This window comes from Chrysemys picta, chromosome 20 (assembly GCF_011386835.1).
Source record: "Chrysemys picta bellii isolate R12L10 chromosome 20, ASM1138683v2, whole genome shotgun sequence".
NCBI lineage: Eukaryota > Metazoa > Chordata > Testudines > Emydidae > Chrysemys > Chrysemys picta.
Window position 1 is genome coordinate 9300165 of NC_088810.1, and position 17176 is coordinate 9317340.

At 54.5% G+C, this 17176-nt stretch overlaps 2 protein-coding genes across 2 annotated transcripts; one reads left to right on the top strand and one right to left on the bottom strand.

Annotated features, from left to right (window-relative positions):
* Nucleotides 1-1091: 1091 nt before the first annotated feature.
* Nucleotides 1092-6231, top strand: LOC101952794 (CD276 antigen-like). Its single transcript, XM_065574563.1, has 4 exons — nt 1092-1211; nt 1487-1568; nt 2942-3346; nt 3886-6231. Exons 2-4 carry the CDS (start codon nt 1511-1513, stop codon nt 3951-3953), a joined length of 531 nt encoding a protein of 176 aa, XP_065430635.1. The 5' UTR covers nt 1092-1211; nt 1487-1510; the 3' UTR covers nt 3954-6231.
* LOC135976866 (CD276 antigen-like) lies at nt 5092-16971 on the bottom strand. Its single transcript, XM_065574562.1, has 5 exons — nt 16887-16971; nt 12782-12937; nt 11845-12192; nt 9608-9904; nt 5092-9344 (listed from the first exon to the last, which is right to left on the bottom strand). Exons 2-5 carry the CDS (start codon nt 12834-12836, stop codon nt 9238-9240), a joined length of 807 nt encoding a protein of 268 aa, XP_065430634.1. The 5' UTR covers nt 12837-12937; nt 16887-16971; the 3' UTR covers nt 5092-9237.
* Nucleotides 16972-17176: the final 205 nt, after the last annotated feature.

Below are 17176 nucleotides of genomic sequence, written 5' to 3' on the forward strand. Positions count from 1 at the left end.
ATTGGACTGAGGTTCTGGGGTCAACTAATGAAAAACCAGGGATGAGAGGGAAGGTTAAAATTCAGGGATCCAGAGAGGGGAACAACGAGCTGCTCATCAAAGGAGTCAGTGGACACCAGTGGGAGGTGTGATTGTTGGTGGGGGGTGTCCAGTTTCCATTGGTCCAGCTGTACGGCCGTTGTGGCCAGCACTGGGAGCAGGTTGCCAAGGAGGTCCTGTGACTTTGTGTGGCCAGGGATGGGGTGTGCATGGATTGGGAGGGAGGGGCAAATGCAGCCAGAATCTAGGCAGAAGGTGCTGGAGGGGCTGCAGGCTGACAGGCCCTTCGCAGATGTGTGCCAGGGTCTCCCTTGCTGCAGAAGGAGCTGGTGTCGGAGGAGTTGGTGCACCACGCCAGGTACAGGCCTGTGCTCAGGGCTCTGTGGAGGAGCTGGCAGTTCTTACCCCTGGTGGGCTGTGGAACCGGAGTGGGGTGCAGGCTGCCCCTGGGGTTCTCTGCCCTCTGCAGGTCACAGGAGGTCCTACCCTTTGGTGTGGGGCAGGACATGAGAGCAAGGGAAGCATGGTGTGAAGCACAAGGGTGTACAGCTGTTTCCTAGGCATGGTGGGGAGGCAGACCTGCTGGGTGTCACTCAGCCTGCTTGGGGGGGCTTGTGGGGCAGGGACCTGCTGCTGAGCTCCAGAGGGCAGGGGGTGATGGGTAGGTGGGGAGCTCACAGACACCTGCTTTCAGCCCACATCTGAGGGTAGAGCTAGCACCCCATCTCCATGGAACCACTCCAAGGGCTGCAGGATCCCTCCTGTCCCTGGGGCAGTTGTTCCAAGGGTCAATTCCCTTCCTTGCCCCCTGTTTGCAGTCGGGATTGGTCCGGCTGTGGCTGTCGGATCTCCCTCAGCCTGGTCCGTTGGGTTAAGGAGCCCTCTGCTCCCCGGGGAGCGCTGACAGGCCGGGATCAAGTCCCTGGACACTGCCCCCACCTGCGATGCGCAGATTTAAAAGAAAACACCCCGGGAGTCGGGACCGCGCTCCAGGCAAGGAGCCCGGCTGTGGGACGGGGCGGGGAGAGCTTGGGGGGGCCCAACCCAACCAACCGTGGTTAGGGAGGCAGGGGCGGGGCTGCTGGCTGGAGATTTCCCAATAGGATTTTACGCGGTAGATTCAAACTCCCGATCCCAGGCTCTGGCACCGCCACTTCATCGGAGGCCGGCAGGTAGGGTGACCAGATGTCCCGATTTTATAGGGACAGTCCCGATTTTGGGATCTTTTTCTTATATACACTCCTATTACCCCCCACCCCCGTCCCGATTTTTCACAGTTGCTGTCTGGTCACCCTACCGGCAGGTGCGTGTGGGGAGGGGGCCGGTGACCGGCAATGGGGGGGATACGGTGGGGCAGGCGCGGGGGTGGGCAGTGGCAGAGCCCAGCCCCCTGGTGGCAGCCGCTGCGCCCGGTCCCTGCTAACGCCCCCCCCCCCGTCTCTTCCAGCTGCTCTCGCCCCGCTGCAGCGCGATGATCCCGGGTTCCGGCCGCACCCTGCCCCTGCTGGCCGTGTGGGGGGCGCTGTGGGGTGAGTACCGCCCCCGCGGGGGTCCCTGCCCCGCCCCCTGCTGGCCGCGTGGGGGGCGCTGTGGGGTGAGTACCGCCCCCGCGGGGGTCCCTGCCCCGCCCCCTGCTGGCCGCGTGGGGGGCGCTGTGGGGCGAGTACCGCCCCCGCGGGGTCCGGGGTCCCTGCCCCGCCCCCTGCTGGCCGCGTGGGGGCGCTGTGGGGTGAGTACCGCCCCCGCGGGGGTCCCAGCCCCGCCCCCTGCTGGCCGCGTGGGGGCGCTGTGGGGTGAGTACCGCCCCCGCGGGGTCCGAGGTCCCTGCCCCGCCCCCTGCTGGCCGCGTGGGGGCGCTGTGGGGTGAGTACCGCCCCCGCGGGGATCCCTGCCCCGCCCCCTGCTGGCCGCGTGGGGGCGCTGTGGGGTGAGTACCGCCCCCGCGGGGTCCGGGGTCCCTGCCCCGCCCCCTGCTGGCCGCGTGGGGGCGCTGTGGGGTGAATACCGCCCCCGCGGGGATCCCTGCCCCGCCCCCTGCTGGCCGCGTGGGGGCGCTGTGGGGTGAGTACCGCCCCCGCGGGGATCCCTGCCCCGCCCCCTGCTGGCCGCGTGGGGGGCGCTGTGGGGTGAGTACCGCCTCTGCGGGGTCCGGGGTCCCTGCGCCGCCCCCTGTGGGGTTCCCACCCGGGTGCGCCGAGCCTTGGCGGGAGGGGCCGGGCCGGGGAGCGGGAGCCGCACCGAGCTCTCCCCGGGCCGGGGGACGGCAGGTGCCGCTGGTCTCTCCCCAGCGCGGGGCCTAAATCCCGCCTGGAGCCGCAGGCCAATTATCTGAAAAAGTACCGGGGGGGGGGAGCTGCCTTCTGATTGGCCGTCTGCCTCACTGCCCCGCCTATACCAGAAGTTGATCAACCAATCAGAGCTCAGTCTCCCCCTCTCCCCTCCTGTGTGAGCTGGGTCATTGCCTCTGCCCCTCCCCTTCCCTGCTGCACTCCGGGGGCGGGGGGACCCCTGGAGCTCCCGCCGAGCTGGGCCTGGGCAGAGACAAGCCTGGGAGCCACTGGGTGGAAGCAGGGGAGTCTGGGGGTCAGGACTCCTGGGTTGTATCCCTGGCTCTGGTAGGGGAGTGGTGTCTAGTGGTTGGGGGGGAGTCAGGACTCCTGGGTTCTCTTCCTGCCTTTGCCACTGATTGTCTGGGTGACTTTTGAGTTAGTCTGTTCACTGCCTTTGTGCCTCCATTCTTCCATCTGTAAACTAAATTGTGATGCTTGTGTATAACTGCAGCTGAGATTTGTGGAGTCCCTCGGGGAAGGGGGCTGCATCTGGGGTCGCTGGGCAGTGGGGGGTTGGAGGGTGGGTCAGGGCTGCAGCCGCATCTCTACGCCTGACTCTGTTTCCCTTTCAGGGCTCATCACAGCCGAGTTGCCCATCACCGCTCGGTTCGGGGGGGACGTCACCCTGAGCTGCCTCTTCCCGTCCCAGCCTGGGATGAACCTCCAGCGCCTGACCCTCACCTGGCAGAAGGAACAGGTGGGGACAGAGGCCCTGGTGGTTCATAGTTATTATTATGGGAAGGACCAGCTGGCGAGACAGGACGAGGCTTATAGGAACCGGACCTGGCTGGATCCAGAGGGGCTGGCTCGAGGGAACGCGTCCCTGACACTGAGGGGCGTCCGCATGCAGGATGAGGGCATCTATCGCTGCCACATCACCTCGGAGTTGGGCATCACTTCGGACACGAGACAAGTTACAGTGACTCATACCGGCCGCTTCCTGGCCAAGCAGACCGGGATTGCAGGAAATGCTGCCTGTGAGTATTATGGTGTACCAGTGGGGTTAGGGTGGGGAGCCCAGAGTTGGGATAGAGGGGGCTACAGATCGGGATTGAGGGGTGCTGGCAGAGCCATGGGGGACAGCCCCAGGCTGGGACAATCACTTTCTCCTTCACTGAGCCCCATCACCAGCTGCCCTGGGTCTAGTTGCGGTCGGTCTGGGATTCTCATATGATCCAGTCTAGGCTGATCCTAGACATTCTATGTAGATCAGGCCCAGTTTGGATACACATTTGCTGCCATCTGGTGGCAGAGCTGTGAACTGCTCTATCATACCCTGATGCCGGCCACTCTGTAACTCAGGGGTGGTCAATATGCAGACTATGGGCCAAACCCGGACCACCAGACGCTGTTGAATGGACAGCCAAAAAATATATATGTATTTATCATTATTGTTATTGAGATGTGAAAAATGTTTCTCTGGACCTTGACCAAGAAATTTGGACCTTGACAAAAAATAGACTACCCCTGCTGTAACTCATTGCCAGTTCCCCCTGGCTTTTCTCTCTTGCTGCAGGGCTGGGCGGCAGCTGGGTCCCTTTGCTGGGTCTGTGCCTGGTGCTGATCGTACCGGTTCTCAGATGATATCACTGAAACGCCCCCTGCAGACAAATCCTGGCTGCCAGCAACACCCGGGCACTGGCCCCGCCAAAGAATGAGCTGCACTGAGACACCCCTGTGCGCGCAGACTATAAATGCTACATGTGTGCGCTGGACACGATGGGTTCAGCCTCCTGGCGACATCTTCCAGGGGACGGGCTCGGGGCTGCTTGTCAGGATTCCCGGGCAATGACGTTTTTCTTTGTACAAAGCAGCTTAATTTAACAGTACGTTTATTGTCCCTGGGTAAAATTAGCCTCCATATTAACCACTGTGATATTCTTATGATTAAGAATAACCTCTGTTTTAGTCACAGGTATTTTTAGTAAAGGTCATGGACAGGTCATGGGCAATAGACAAAAAGTCACGGCCCCATGACCTGTCCATGACTTTAATTAAAAATACCTGTGTGACGGGTTGGATCACAGAAACCCCCTTGGGAGCTGCCACCAGATGTACCAAGACTACCCCTGTTCCTGTTTTCCCTGCCAGCTCAGGACTCCAGCACCCTGTCTTGCTGAGCCAGACACTTCCGTCTGGCTCCAGACACAGACCCCGGGTCTGAATCACTTGTCCCAAAGCTGCAAGTTTACCTGAAAACAGCTCACAGTAGTGTGCTTGTCTCTAGCACTCAGATGCCCAACTCCCAATGGGGTCTAAACCCAAATAAATCCGTTTTACCCTGCATAAAGCTTATGCAGGGCAAACCCAGAAATTGTTCGCCCTCTATAACACTGATAGAGAGATATGCACAGTTGTTTGCTCCCCCAGGTATTAACACATACTCTGAGTAAATTACTAAATACAAAGTGATTTTATTAAATACAGACAGTAGGATTTAAGTAAGTTCCAACTAATAACAGACAGAACAAAGTAAGTCACCAAACAAAATAAAATAAAATGCGCAAATCTATGTCTAATCAAACTAAATACAGATAATCTCACCCTCAGAGATGCTTCAGTAAGTTTTTTCTCAGACTGGACACCTTCCAGGCCTGGACACAATTCTTTCCCCTGGTACAGCTCTTGTTGCAGCTCAGGTGGTAGCTAGGGGATTCTTCATGATGGCTCCTCTCCTCCCTTGTTCTCTTCCACCCCTTTATATATCTTTTGCATAAGGCGGGAACCCTTTGTCCCTCTGGGTTTCCACCCCTCCTCACTGGAAAAGCATCAGGTTAAAGATGGATTCCAGTTCAGGTGACATGATCACATGTCACTGCAAGACTTCATTACTCACTTGCCAGCACACACATATACAGGAAGACTCACAGGTAAATACAGCCATCTGCAGACAATGGGAGTCATCAAGATTTCAAACCATCCTTAATGGCCCACACTTTACATAATTACAATAGGCCCTCAGAGTTATGTTTTATATTTCTAGTTTTGGATACAAGAGTGGTACATTTCTACGGATAGGATGATCACACTCAGTAGATTATGAGCTTTGTAATGATACCTTACAAGAGACCTTTTGCATGAAGCATATCCCAGTTACATTACATTCACTTATATTTTTATAAAACCATATAGCCTGCACAACGTCACAACCTGTGACTAAATCTTACCTGCTGGGGTAGGGAAGGAAAGCGTTCCGGTGCCCCCTGCCGTTTTTTTTTTTAACACCCTTGAACGACAAAAAATTTACCGACAGTGCCAGTGTAGACAAATCCAAAGACTTTGAACGACGGAGATTGGTCCCAAGCTGGGAAAAGAATCCAGCTTATGTATTGAGAAGTGTGATCTGCCTGTAACATCTATGAGAGACAGACTGCTCGATTCAAATTGTGCTTTGTCTGTAGAATTTAGACTGCAAATCTTTTATTTCTATGAATCGTAGACTATCAGGGTTGGATGGGACCGCAGGAGGTCATCTAGGCTCAAAGCAGGACCAATCCCCAACTAAACCAGGGCTTTGTCAAGCCTGACCTTAAAAACCTCTAAGGAAGGAGATTCCACCACCTCCCTAGGTAACCCATTCCAGTGCTTCACCACCCTCTTAGTGAAAAAGCTTTTCCTAATATCCAACCTAAACCATTGAGCACATGGGTTCTGAAGCCCAATGGGTGGAGAGATGTAGTTAGTGTTATTGAGGAGGGTTTGACATGATTCATGCTTGTCTCTTTTCAGGGTATAAATAAAAGAACTGAGGGATTGGTTTTTTTGTTCCTGCTTTGTGTTTATGAGCCGCAGTTGTGGTGTTTTCCCCAATTAATGCTGAGTTAGTTCCTTCTTTTTATTAAAAGTTTTTGCTATATTCAGACTTTGTGCTTGTGAGAGAAGTTTTGCCTCCTAGGGGCACCTAGGAGTGGTATGTAATTGTCACTGGGTGGGGGCTCAAACCGGTTTTGTGTTGTATTGTTGAAAAGAAACCTCTAGCTACTGAACCTGGCCCTTGTTGCTGCTGGCTCCACCTGGCAGAAAGGTTACAAATACATTTCTCTTTGTTTCTTTTAAGGAACACCCAATAGATTTAGTATAAAAATACACATTTTTGAAAGTCTTTCTTTTGAAGAAAAATCAGTCTGTCTGCCCAGCAGAAATAAATCAGACACACCAACAGCTGCACATTATGTGCAATAACTTCCTGACTGTCCCCAAATCCCGTGAGGTCCTGCCATCAACCCCAGCCAATTCTGCGCCTCTGAAATCCAGGAGGCAGGTCCTGGAAATCATGAGATGGGCTTTGAAATCATGAGATTTTAAAACATAAATTAATAGTCAAATCTGCCCTCTGGGCCACTGGGGGAGGCTGCCGGCGCCCCATGCATGAGGGTTGGGGGTGCTCCAGCCAACTGGAAGCGAACACACACAGAAAATTTCTGGGGCCAGCTCCGAGGTGGAGGAGGAGTCATGTCCTGTTAAGCCTGGGGTGGGAGAGCTGCCATCCTAGTGCTCTCCATCCCACCCTTAGTACTTTATACTCCCCAATTCAACCCCCGCGCACAATCCCCTACACCCTGTGGTCTCCCTCCTGCCCCCGGTGATAAATTGTTCTCCATCTCCACAGGAGGCAGGAGAAGCAGCAATGGGCTTAACCTGCAGCCGGGGAGAGTGAGGGTAGATATCCGGAAACACTTGCTAGCTCCCAGGGGAGTTCAGTCTGGACTCGGTGTCCAAGGGTACGTCTACACTACGGAATTAGGTCAATTTTATAGAAGTTGATTTTTAGAAATTGATTTTATACAGTCGATTGCATATGTCCACACTAAGCGCATTAAGGGGGGGAGGGATAGCTCAGTGGTTTGAGCATTGGCCTGCTAAACCCAGGGTTGTGAGTTCAATCCTTGAGGGGGCCACTTGGGGATCTGGGGCAAAATCAGTACTTGGTCCTGCTAGTGAAGGCAGGGGGCTGGACTCGATGACCTTTCAAGGTCCCTTCCAGTTCTAGGAGATGGGATATCTCCATTATTATAAAATTATTATAAATTATTATAAAGTCGGCGGAGTGCGTCCTCACTACCGTGGCTAGCATCAACTTACGAAGCGGTGCACTGTGGGTAGCTATCCCACAGTTCCTGCCGCCCACTTTCCTGGAACTCTGTGAGTTGCTCTCCCCCACCCTGAAGCACAGGAATACCAAGATGAGAGCTGCCCTGACAGTTGTGAACCAAGTGGCGATAGCCCTGTGGGAACTTGCAACACCTGACTGCTACCGGTCAGTTGGGAATCAATTTGGAGTGGGCAAATCTACTGGGATCCAAGTAGCCAATGCAATCATTGACGTTCTGTTATCGGGGTAGTGACTCTGGGAAATGTGCAGGACATACTGGATGGCTTTGCTGCAATGGGGTTCCCTAACTGTGGTGGGGTGATAGACAGAACGCATATCCCTATATTGGGACCGGACCACCGTGCCAACCAGTACATGAAGCGCAAGGGGTACTTCTCAATGGTGCTGCAAGCACTGGTGGATCACAAGGGACGTTTCACTGACATCAACAGCAGGAACTCCGGACAGTGGTGGGATAGTGGTAGGCTCCCCGCCCCAGAATGGCATGCACTGTTCATAGAAGTGGCATGTATGGGGCTCTGATCCGGAGCGACCGTTTGCCTTATTTGTCTTTTGGTCGGCTTGCCTGAACTCCTTAACTTTCACGCGCCACTGCTGTGTGTCCCTGCTGTAGCCTCTGTCCAACATGTCCTGGGAGATTTGGGCAAATATATTTGCATTTCTTCTTTTGGATCAGAGTTCGGCCTGCAGAGATGCTTCTCCCCATACAGCGATCAGATCCAGTGTCTCCCTTTCGGTCCATGCTGGAGCTCGTTTGTGATTCTGGGGGGACTGCATGGTCACCTGTGCTGCTGAGTTCACCACGCTGACCAAACAGGAAATGAAATTCAAAAGTTCCCAGGGCTTTTCTTGTGTACCTGGCTAGTGCATCGGAGTTCAAAGTGCTGTCCAGAGCGGTCACAGTGGAGCACTCTGGGATAGCTCCCGGAGGCCAATACCATCGATTTGTGTCCGCACAATTCCAAATTTGACCCAGCAAGGTTGAATTTAGCGCTACTCCCCTCACCAGGGAGGAGTACAGAAGTCGATTTTAAGAGCCCTTTAGGTCGACGGAACGGGCTTGGTTGTGGACGCAGTCATTTTTAAATCCACCTAACGCGGCTAAATTCGACCTAACCCTGTAGTGTAGACCAGGCCTAAGGAGGTTGTGGGATCCCTGCCACTGGAGGTTTCTAAGCCCAGGCTGGACAAACCTCTGTCAAGGCTGCTCTAGGGTTACTTGGTCCCACCTCAGCGCGGGGGACTGGACTGGCTGCCCTCCCAGCCCCACATCTCTGGGGCTCTATAAATACCTTTGAGGCTCTGGCCCTAGCACCACAGGGGTCTCACTAATCGCTCTGATGTGGGGCAGTGATTAGAGGGAGACAAAGAGCTGCCCTGCGTGAGCGGGGTTAGGTTCCCCCCGATGGGGGCTGTAGTGTATGAGCCCCGTTGTATTGACATGGGTCAGTCCCCGCCTCGCAGGGGGCTCTCCCGTCGCAGGGGTCAGGGACAAGAGCAAGCCCTGGAGCAGTGGCTCTGTGCTGCCCATAGATCTGCGCTGTCCTTGCTATGAAGTGCGGCCATCGATTCTAGAGACCCCTGGCTCCCAGCTACAGAACCTTGGCGTGAAGGCGAGGGAGCCGCCGGGAGATCAGCCCCGAGGCCGGGGGTGGGTGTACCCAGGGCTGGGCAGGTCCCAGGGTCCGGCTGGCTCTGGGGTGAAGGATCCTCCACATCCCTCGTCCCGGTGAAGCGACTCTCTGAGCAGCATCCTCAAGTCCCATGGCCGGGAGAGTGAAGGATCCACACAGCCACTATCACAGACAGGGTCACAGCGCCCAGACAGGCCACCAGCAGCCAGACGTGGCTGCGTCTCTGCCCTGCAAGAGAGAGCCCAGAGCTTCCAGTGAACAGGGCCTGAGAGCCGATGTGAGCTCCCCAGGCTCAACGTGTCGCCCTCCCGCCTGGGTCAACGCAGCAAAGCCCAAACTTGGGGCTGCCGCGCAGCAATACCCCACTCTGCCACTGGAGGGAGACAATGGGTTAAATAACTCTGCTCAGCCGCTAATCCCCTCCCCACGTCCTGTTGTGGGGCAGAGCCCTGCACCAGCTGGACAATTCCCATCCTCCTTCCCTCACTCACCGGGTCCTGCTGCCACTGTGATGTGCAGCATGTGGGTCTCCCGCCCGGGTGCTGTCACCAGGAGCACGGTGAGGTTGGTGCTCTGCCCCATGGGTAAGGCCAGCTCGCTGCACAGTGTGTAAAGGCCCCGGGCGTCCACGGACTCTGTGGTAGTACTGAGCTCTGTCAGGTTGGTTCCCGTCCCGTCCCTCCACTCCACACTCGCCCGGGGGTACCCGCCCCCCGAGCTGAAGGTCAAGAGGGTGTGGCCCAGCCGAAACGAGAGGTCAAGGGTCAGATGAGGCTCACTGTAGGGTGCTGAAAGGAAAAACACTTCCCATGTCTCTGGCGTTTTTCACCTCCAGTTGCTTGACAGGCTCCAAACACAGGAATTGCTCCCCCAGTGCAGAGATGCAGCTGCCTCTGGGGTGGAACAGCCAAGTAACAGCTGTCCAGCAACACAGCACAAGAGGTTAAGCTGCAGTTTGAGGTGGTTTGAGCAGCTTTGAGGAGGGACATCGTCTGCCATTTGTCTGAGATCAGACAGAGTGTCCACCCTGCACGAACCCTCTCCCCACCCTGCTCTTAGCAGCCACAGCCAGTTACCGTTTACAGGGAGACTGGTTTCCTTCTGCAGAAGGTGTTTTGGGATCAGATCCCAGCTGGTGTCAATCAGCAATGGTGCCATTGGAATCAATGGGGCTATGCTGGATAACTCAACTGAGAATCTTGTCCTGGGGTTTTCAGTCCTGTTTCCAACATTAGCTTCATTTTCCTACCACTGATATTTAAGAACATAAGAACGGCCAGACTGGGTCAGACCAAAGGTCCATCTAGCCCCGTATCCTGTCCTCCGACAGTGGCCAGTGCCAGGTGCCCCAGAGGGAATGAACAGAACAGGGAATTGTCAAATGATCCATCCCCTGTCGCCCATTCCCAGCTTCTGGCAAACAGAGGCTAAGGACACCATCCCTGCCCAGCCTGACTAACAGCCATTGATTGACCGATCCTCCATGAACTTATCTAGTTCTTTTTTGAACCCTGTTATTGTCTTGGCCTTCACCATATCCCCTGGCAACGGGTTCCAGAGGTTGACTGTGTGTTGTGTGAGGAAATACTTCCTTTTAAACCTGCTGCCTATTAATTTCATTGGGTGACCCCTAGTTCTTGTGTTATGGGAAGGAGTAAATAACACTTTCTTATTGACTTTCTCCACATCCATCATGAGTTTATAGACCTCTATCATATCACCCCTTGGTTGTCTATTTTCCAAGCGGATTGAGTCCTCTCTGGAGCAGGGCTCACACTGGGGTCACTGAAGGAGGCTTCAGCAATTAGCAGGTGGGACATACAGGGCAGCCTCAGCGCAGAGAGATTCCAGCCAGGCTCTGAGGGCTCCAGCTCCAGGATTCACCCTCCCAGCATGTGGGATTAACCCAACAGAGCCAGCTGCAGGAGATACCAGGTTAGCAACGAGCCCTCGCTCGCCAGCGGGGAAGGCATTTTAACAACCATGTCAGGTTCTCTCTGGGGCTTGAACCCATGGCCTGTGGGCCTAACCCCCGAGCTGCAGCTGGCTGAGCTAAAGAAAGAACTGCAGTAACCCACCAGTGCCACTATCGCTGAGACCTGGCCCCACATGAGGCCTCATTCTTTGGAAGATAGGATTAGGGGGCAAATGACTCATGAGGCTGGAAACAGACATTTGTGCTCAATAAGATAAGCCAAGCGGTCAATAGGCTGAAAAGACAGAATGTCTGAGCCAGCTAAGATAAGAGGGAGAACTCTTTACTGTGAACCAGCGAACAAGGGACAGGATACGTTAGGAATGGAGAGATGAGGTGAAGAGGAAGTCGAAACGTGGAAAGAGCATGCAGCTAAGGGACTGGTTCCTGCTAAGTAACCAGCCAATCGTAAAATGTCAGATGCAATGTAGAGTAAATGGGATGTGATCTGTAAATGTGTATAACGAGAATGAGTTTCTGTGGGACTCTAGAGCTGTGATGGACCCACGTCCACCCCCCTGCGTTTGAAACAGATCAGCTCAGTGTAGCGTTGCTGTGAGCCAGATAAAAACACCTGAGGGACGAAGTGTGGTGTGGAGCTGAGTTCTCGGGAAGCCGGGTGGAAAGAGGTCGTGGAGGGAATTCTGACAGCGAGGAGACTAATAAAGTGCCAAGCAGGCTGGAGCCGCTAGAGGGGGACACAGAGCCACATTAGCCAGACCCATCCCAGGATGCAGCATCCCCAGCACTCACCTTCCACTCTCAGCTCCCTGCGTTCAGACGTCCAGCCCAGCTCCGAGGTGACGTGGCAGAGATAGACGCCCTCGTCCTGGGTGCGGATGCCCCTCAGTGTCAGGGACGCATTGCCCCAGGCCAGTCCCTCTGGATCCAGCCAGGTCCGGTTCCTATAAACCTCGTCCTGTCTCACCAGCTGGTCCCTCCTGTAATTGTGATTATGAACCACCAGAGCCTCTGTCCCCGCCCGCTCCTTCTGCCAGGTGACGGTTACATCCTGGAGGTTCATCCCAGGCTGAGACAGGAAGAAGCAGCTCAGGGTCACGTCCCCCCCGAACCAAGCTACAACATCTGGTGGAGACTGTACTGCGAGGAGCAGAAAGCACAGGGGTTAGTGAGCTCTGGACTGTGTGTGTGAAATACCAGCCTCACCCAGCAGGGGGCGATGTGGGGAGCAGGGCAAGACTCTGGCTGTGGGGGAGCTTCCGGCTACTCCAGCCCTGGCCTGGCCCAGCAGGAGTCACTGTGGGGAGCAGGATGGATCATTCGATAATTGTCCTGTTCTGTTCATTCCCTCTGGGGCTCCTGGCACTGGCCACTGTCAGTAGACAGGACACTGGGCAGGATGGACCTTTGGTCTGACCCACTATGGCCGTTCTTATGTGGGGCAGGAGAGCTGGCTGTGGGGGGGGGGGGAGGGGGGGTCCCAGCTATTCCAGTCCTGGCCTGGCCCAGGAGGGGGCGCTGTGGGAGTAGGGGGAGAGCACTGGCTGTGGAGGGAGCTCCCAGCCATTCCAACTCCAGCAGGGGGCGCTGTGGGAGTAGGGGGCGAGCACTGGCTGTGGAGGGAGCTCCCAGCCATTCCAACTCCAGCAGGGGGCGCTGTGGGAAGTGCGTCACGGGTACTGGCTGTGGGGTTTCTGTAAGGGAAATATTACAAGGAAATTTTTGTTACCTGTTCTTGTGGCCAGCAAGGGGAGCCAGAAGCAGCAGCGGAGGAAGGAAATCATGGCCCTGGCTCCAGCGTCACTGCGAGCTGCCCGTCTGCTAGACAATATTCAGGTGCTCCGTTGGTTAGCGGCAGGGAAAGGTGCCTGGGTAGCCTGCACACCTGCACACACAGGTTTTGGGTGGGAGGAGCAGGGGGGTCATTGGAGAGAGTTGCTCTGAGCGGCCCCCCCACAGCACCTCAGCCACCAATACACCACCACAACGTGTAACATCCCCGGAGCTGTGGGAAAAGACACCGGAGGTGGGGGGATTTTCCAGGCTGCCGGGCAAGTGGAACGTGAGCAGGGGAGAGAGACGCACAGTGAACATCAGCGCTGCCTCCTGCTGGAGAGAATGATCAGACCTGCCCCACGCAGTGTCTCCCCTCGGAGCTGGAGGAGTGAGTCCCAGCGTGAGGAGACATCCCAGCCCCTAGGTACATGCTCAGGGCGGCCCTGCCCCCTGCTCGCCCCACGGCAATGACACGCTACTAGTGTCAGCGCCATCCGAGCCAGCCTGGGTTTGTCTCCTTGAGGTGGAAATCAAACCTCCAGCTTGCACTGTGCCTATGAATGTGATTGAGAGACACGCAGACACTACTGCCCCCTACTGCATTGTATGCACTATTGCACCTGTGTTCACCTGTGTGCCTCCAAAGTATTCGTGTCAATTAACGCCAGCCCAGTGCTGACAACCAGTGACCTGCTTTTCAGCTGGAATTCCCACCAGCTGGGATCTGGCCCATAGGCGCTGACTTTTATTTTTCCCGGTGGGTGCTCCATCCTGGCTCCACCCTGAGGCCCTGCCCCCTACTCTGCTCCTTCCACTGAGGCCCCACCCTCGCTCCACCTCTTCCCACCCCCACTCCACCCCCAGACTCCCCTGCCCACCCTTCATTCACTTCTCTCAGGCCCCTCCCTCAAGTTCCTCCCCTCCCACTCAGCACCTCCCGCCAGCCACCAAACAGCTGATCGGGGGCCAGCCCTGGTGAGCACCCCCTATTTTTTTCCATGGGTGCTTGAGCCCTGGAGCACCCACAGAATTGGTGCCTCTGATCTGGCCCCACTGACCCCAATGGAGCGATGGCCAATTGACCCCAGCTGGGATCTGACCAGTGCACTGAATTTTGCCACAAATTTGCATTTGCAGAGATACGATTCAGGCTGTTGGGGCTCATTGTCTGAGGCGGAGCAGCAGCAACGTGTCCATGAGAGCAGGGTGTATATTAAATATTCATTATCATTATTTATTAGGTGTATTACGGTCAGGCCTAGGAGCCCCAGTCAGGGATCAGGACCCCACTGTGCTAGGCACTGTACATCTATTAGGTGTATTACGGTAGTGCTCAGGCGCCCCAGTCATGGACCAGGACCTCACTGAACAAAACGACTGTCCTGACTCTGAGCTGACAACCTACGTCTCAGACAGGAGACAGCAGCTGGCCACAGGCAGGCAGACGGGGCAGGACAAGCCGACAAGACACTATTAGGCAGCGGGCTCAGTGCTCCAGCAGCCCAGCTGCAGTCAGGGGGTTTTGCAGGGATCAGGGCAAAGGGTGGGTGGGTGGGTGGGTGGTGGTGGTGAGGAAGGCTCTGCAGGAAGAGGAGGAGGTGGAGTGTGTGTGTGTGTGTGGGGGGGAGGCAGGGTCTGCACCAAGGTGGGACTACCACACACTTCACTTGCCAGAGTTTATGCTCCTTTCTATTTTCCTCAATAGGATTTAACTTCCACTTTTTAAAGGATGCCTTTTTGCCTCTAACTCCCTCTTTTACTTTGTTGTCTAGCCATGGTGGCATTTGTTTGGTCCTCTTACTGTGTTTTTTATTTGGGGTACACATTTAAATTGAGCCTCTATTATGATGTCTTTAAAAAGTTTCCTCGCAGTTTGCCTTTTAATTTCTAACTAACTTGCTCATTTCTGAGTAGTTCCACTTTCTGAAATTAAATGCTACCATGGTGGGCTGTTGTGGTTTGTGTCCTCCCCTCCCACCCACCCGAATGTTAAATTTTATTATGTTATTGTCATTATTAACAAGCAGTTCAGCTCTGTTCACCTCTTGGACCAGATCCTGTGCTCCACTTAGGACTAAATCAAGAATTGCCTCTCCTCTGGTGGATTCTAGGACCAGCTGCTCCAAGAAGCTTCATTTAAGGTGTCAAGAAACTTCATCTCTTCACCCCGTTCTGAGGTGACATGTACCCAGTCACTATGGGGATAGTTGAAATCCCCCATTATAACAGATTTTTTTTATTTTTATAGCCTCTCTAATCTCCGAGCATTTCACAGTCACTGTCTCCCTCCTGGTCAGGTGGTCAGTAGTATATCCCTACTGCTATAGTCGTATCATTCAAGCATGGAATTTCTATCCATAGAGATTCTATGGTGCAGTTTGGTTCATTTAAGATTTTTACTTTATTTGACTCTATGGTTTCTTTCACATCTAGTGCCACTCCCCTACCAGCACCACCTGTTCTGTCCTTCCAATATATTTTGTACCCTGGTATTACTGTCCCACTGATTATTCTCATTCCACTAAGTTTCTGCAATGCCTATTACATCAATATCCTCATTTAATATGAGGCACTCAAATTCACCCAACTTATTATTTAGACGTCTAGCATTTGTATATAAGCACTTTAAAATTGTCCCTTTTTAGCTGTCTGCCATTACATGATGTAATTGAATGGGACTCTTTCATTTGACTGTTTCTCAACAGACAAAACAGGCTGCACCCCACAGCCCAGGGGCTAAACTCACCCACCTTGTTCTAGGCTGGCTCTCTGCAGACTCTGATCAGACCCTTCCCTACAGGGCCCCCAGCCTGCCAGTAGGACCAGGAACACCCCATAGAATTTAAAGTGACAGATCCCAGTTTTAACACAGTTTTCAATACACCACACTCCACAGGGTTAGGGCTCGCAGGTGCCTGGGGAGCGCAACGCTGTGGGAAGATCCTTGTAGAATGCCTGTGTGACCGTCCCTGGAGCGGGGATGGAGAATTGCTGCCTTTTCATCGGTCTTACTTTGGGGGTTGTGAATTGCCTTATTTCAAGAGATCAACCAAAGCCTGGAATTGTATAAGTAAATTATGCCCAGAAGAGGCTTGAATGAGACAACACTCCTCTTCTGGGCAGGGTGGACCATCGGTCTGACCCACGGTAGAATGGATGGGCAACTCATCAGCCCTGGGAACAGCAGGGGAAACTGAGGCAGGAGTCACCTGTTGCGCAATGGTTGGCCATGTGCGGGTGAGCTGTGTGACCGAGGGTAAGAGGTTTATCACTGGTTCATTCATTCAACAAGGGAAGTGACCTTTCCTGGCTAGAGGGGACCCGGCTGCAGCCAGGAGCATGTTCTGGTGGGGAATGGAAGAGGAAGGTGCTACGATAAAAAGAAATTGTTTGTCTAGGGAAACGCACACAGTGTGGATATAGCATTACACACACAGACACGCTTGTGTTTTACTTTTCACTAGGCTTGGCAGGATTCAGTTTTTATAATTTCCACGAGTAATGGCGGGGTATTTTTAAGCAGTTTGTTATATTTGTAACCATGGAGATGTTCACAGCGGTGTGAAATTGAGGGGAGGGGCCCGACAAGAATCATGTCGTGACAGCAGACGCTGAGATTCAGAGTTAAAGCGATCGAAACCAAGGCCCCCTTGCTCTAGCTCGGCTAACACCCGCGATGTGTTTGATACACCGGACAGGGGGACTCCAGCAGCGTTTTCCTTACTTGGCCCCTCTGGAAAGGGTGATTGTTATCACTGGAATTGGAAATATTTTGTCCCCCGTTCACACACGGGGATGGTGAAATCGGACATTCACTGATGAAAATCCAAACCTCCCCCGCCTGCTTCTCAGAGGGGCTTGAAACCCCCCCCCCCCCAGCACTGCTTTAGAGCCACAGCTCAGCCCCTAGTGCCCGGCACCAGGCCCCTCTCCGACCTGGGAGCTGTGACCCTGGCCCTGAGAGCCCGACCCGTCCCGGCTCTGGACTTGGCCCCGGGGTAGGGAGCAGGGGAGTTACAGCCTGGGGCAGAGCAAAAGCAAGGAATCACTGACTGTACCTTCTCAGCCTGGCTGCGATCGCAGGTGTCCCCAGCATGGAGCCACTTACAGAATGAAAACTGAAAGTGGGTGAAGTCTATTTGTAGCCCATCCCAGCCTGCTGCAGCCACATCTCTCCCCCTCATAGAATATTACAGGATTGGAAGGGACCTCAAGAGTTCATCTAGTCCAACCCCCTGCTCAAAGCAGGACCAATCCCCAGACAGATTTGTGCCCCAAATCCTTAAAGGGCCCCCTCAAGGATTGAGCTCACAACCCTGGGTTTAGCAGGCCAATGCTCAAACCACTG

Excerpts from the sequence above, each read along its gene's own strand:
- LOC135976866 (XM_065574562.1), bottom strand. The coding sequence starts at position 12,836 with ATGATTTCCTTCCTCCGCTGCTGCTTCTGGCTCCCCTTGCTGGCCACA. Across the intron at positions 12,193-12,781 it reads CTTGCTGGCCACAAGAACAG|TACAGTCTCCACCAGATGTT; the intron begins GTAACAAAAATT and ends TGCTCCTCGCAG. Across the intron at positions 9,345-9,607 it reads CACAGTGGCAGCAGGACCCG|GGCAGAGACGCAGCCACGTC; the intron begins GTGAGTGAGGGA and ends TCTCTCTTGCAG.
- LOC101952794 (XM_065574563.1), top strand. The coding sequence starts at position 1,511 with ATGATCCCGGGTTCCGGCCGCACCCTGCCCCTGCTGGCCGTGTGGGGG. Across the intron at positions 1,569-2,941 it reads CGTGTGGGGGGCGCTGTGGG|GGCTCATCACAGCCGAGTTG; the intron begins GTGAGTACCGCC and ends TTTCCCTTTCAG. Across the intron at positions 3,347-3,885 it reads GATTGCAGGAAATGCTGCCT|GGCTGGGCGGCAGCTGGGTC; the intron begins GTGAGTATTATG and ends CTCTTGCTGCAG.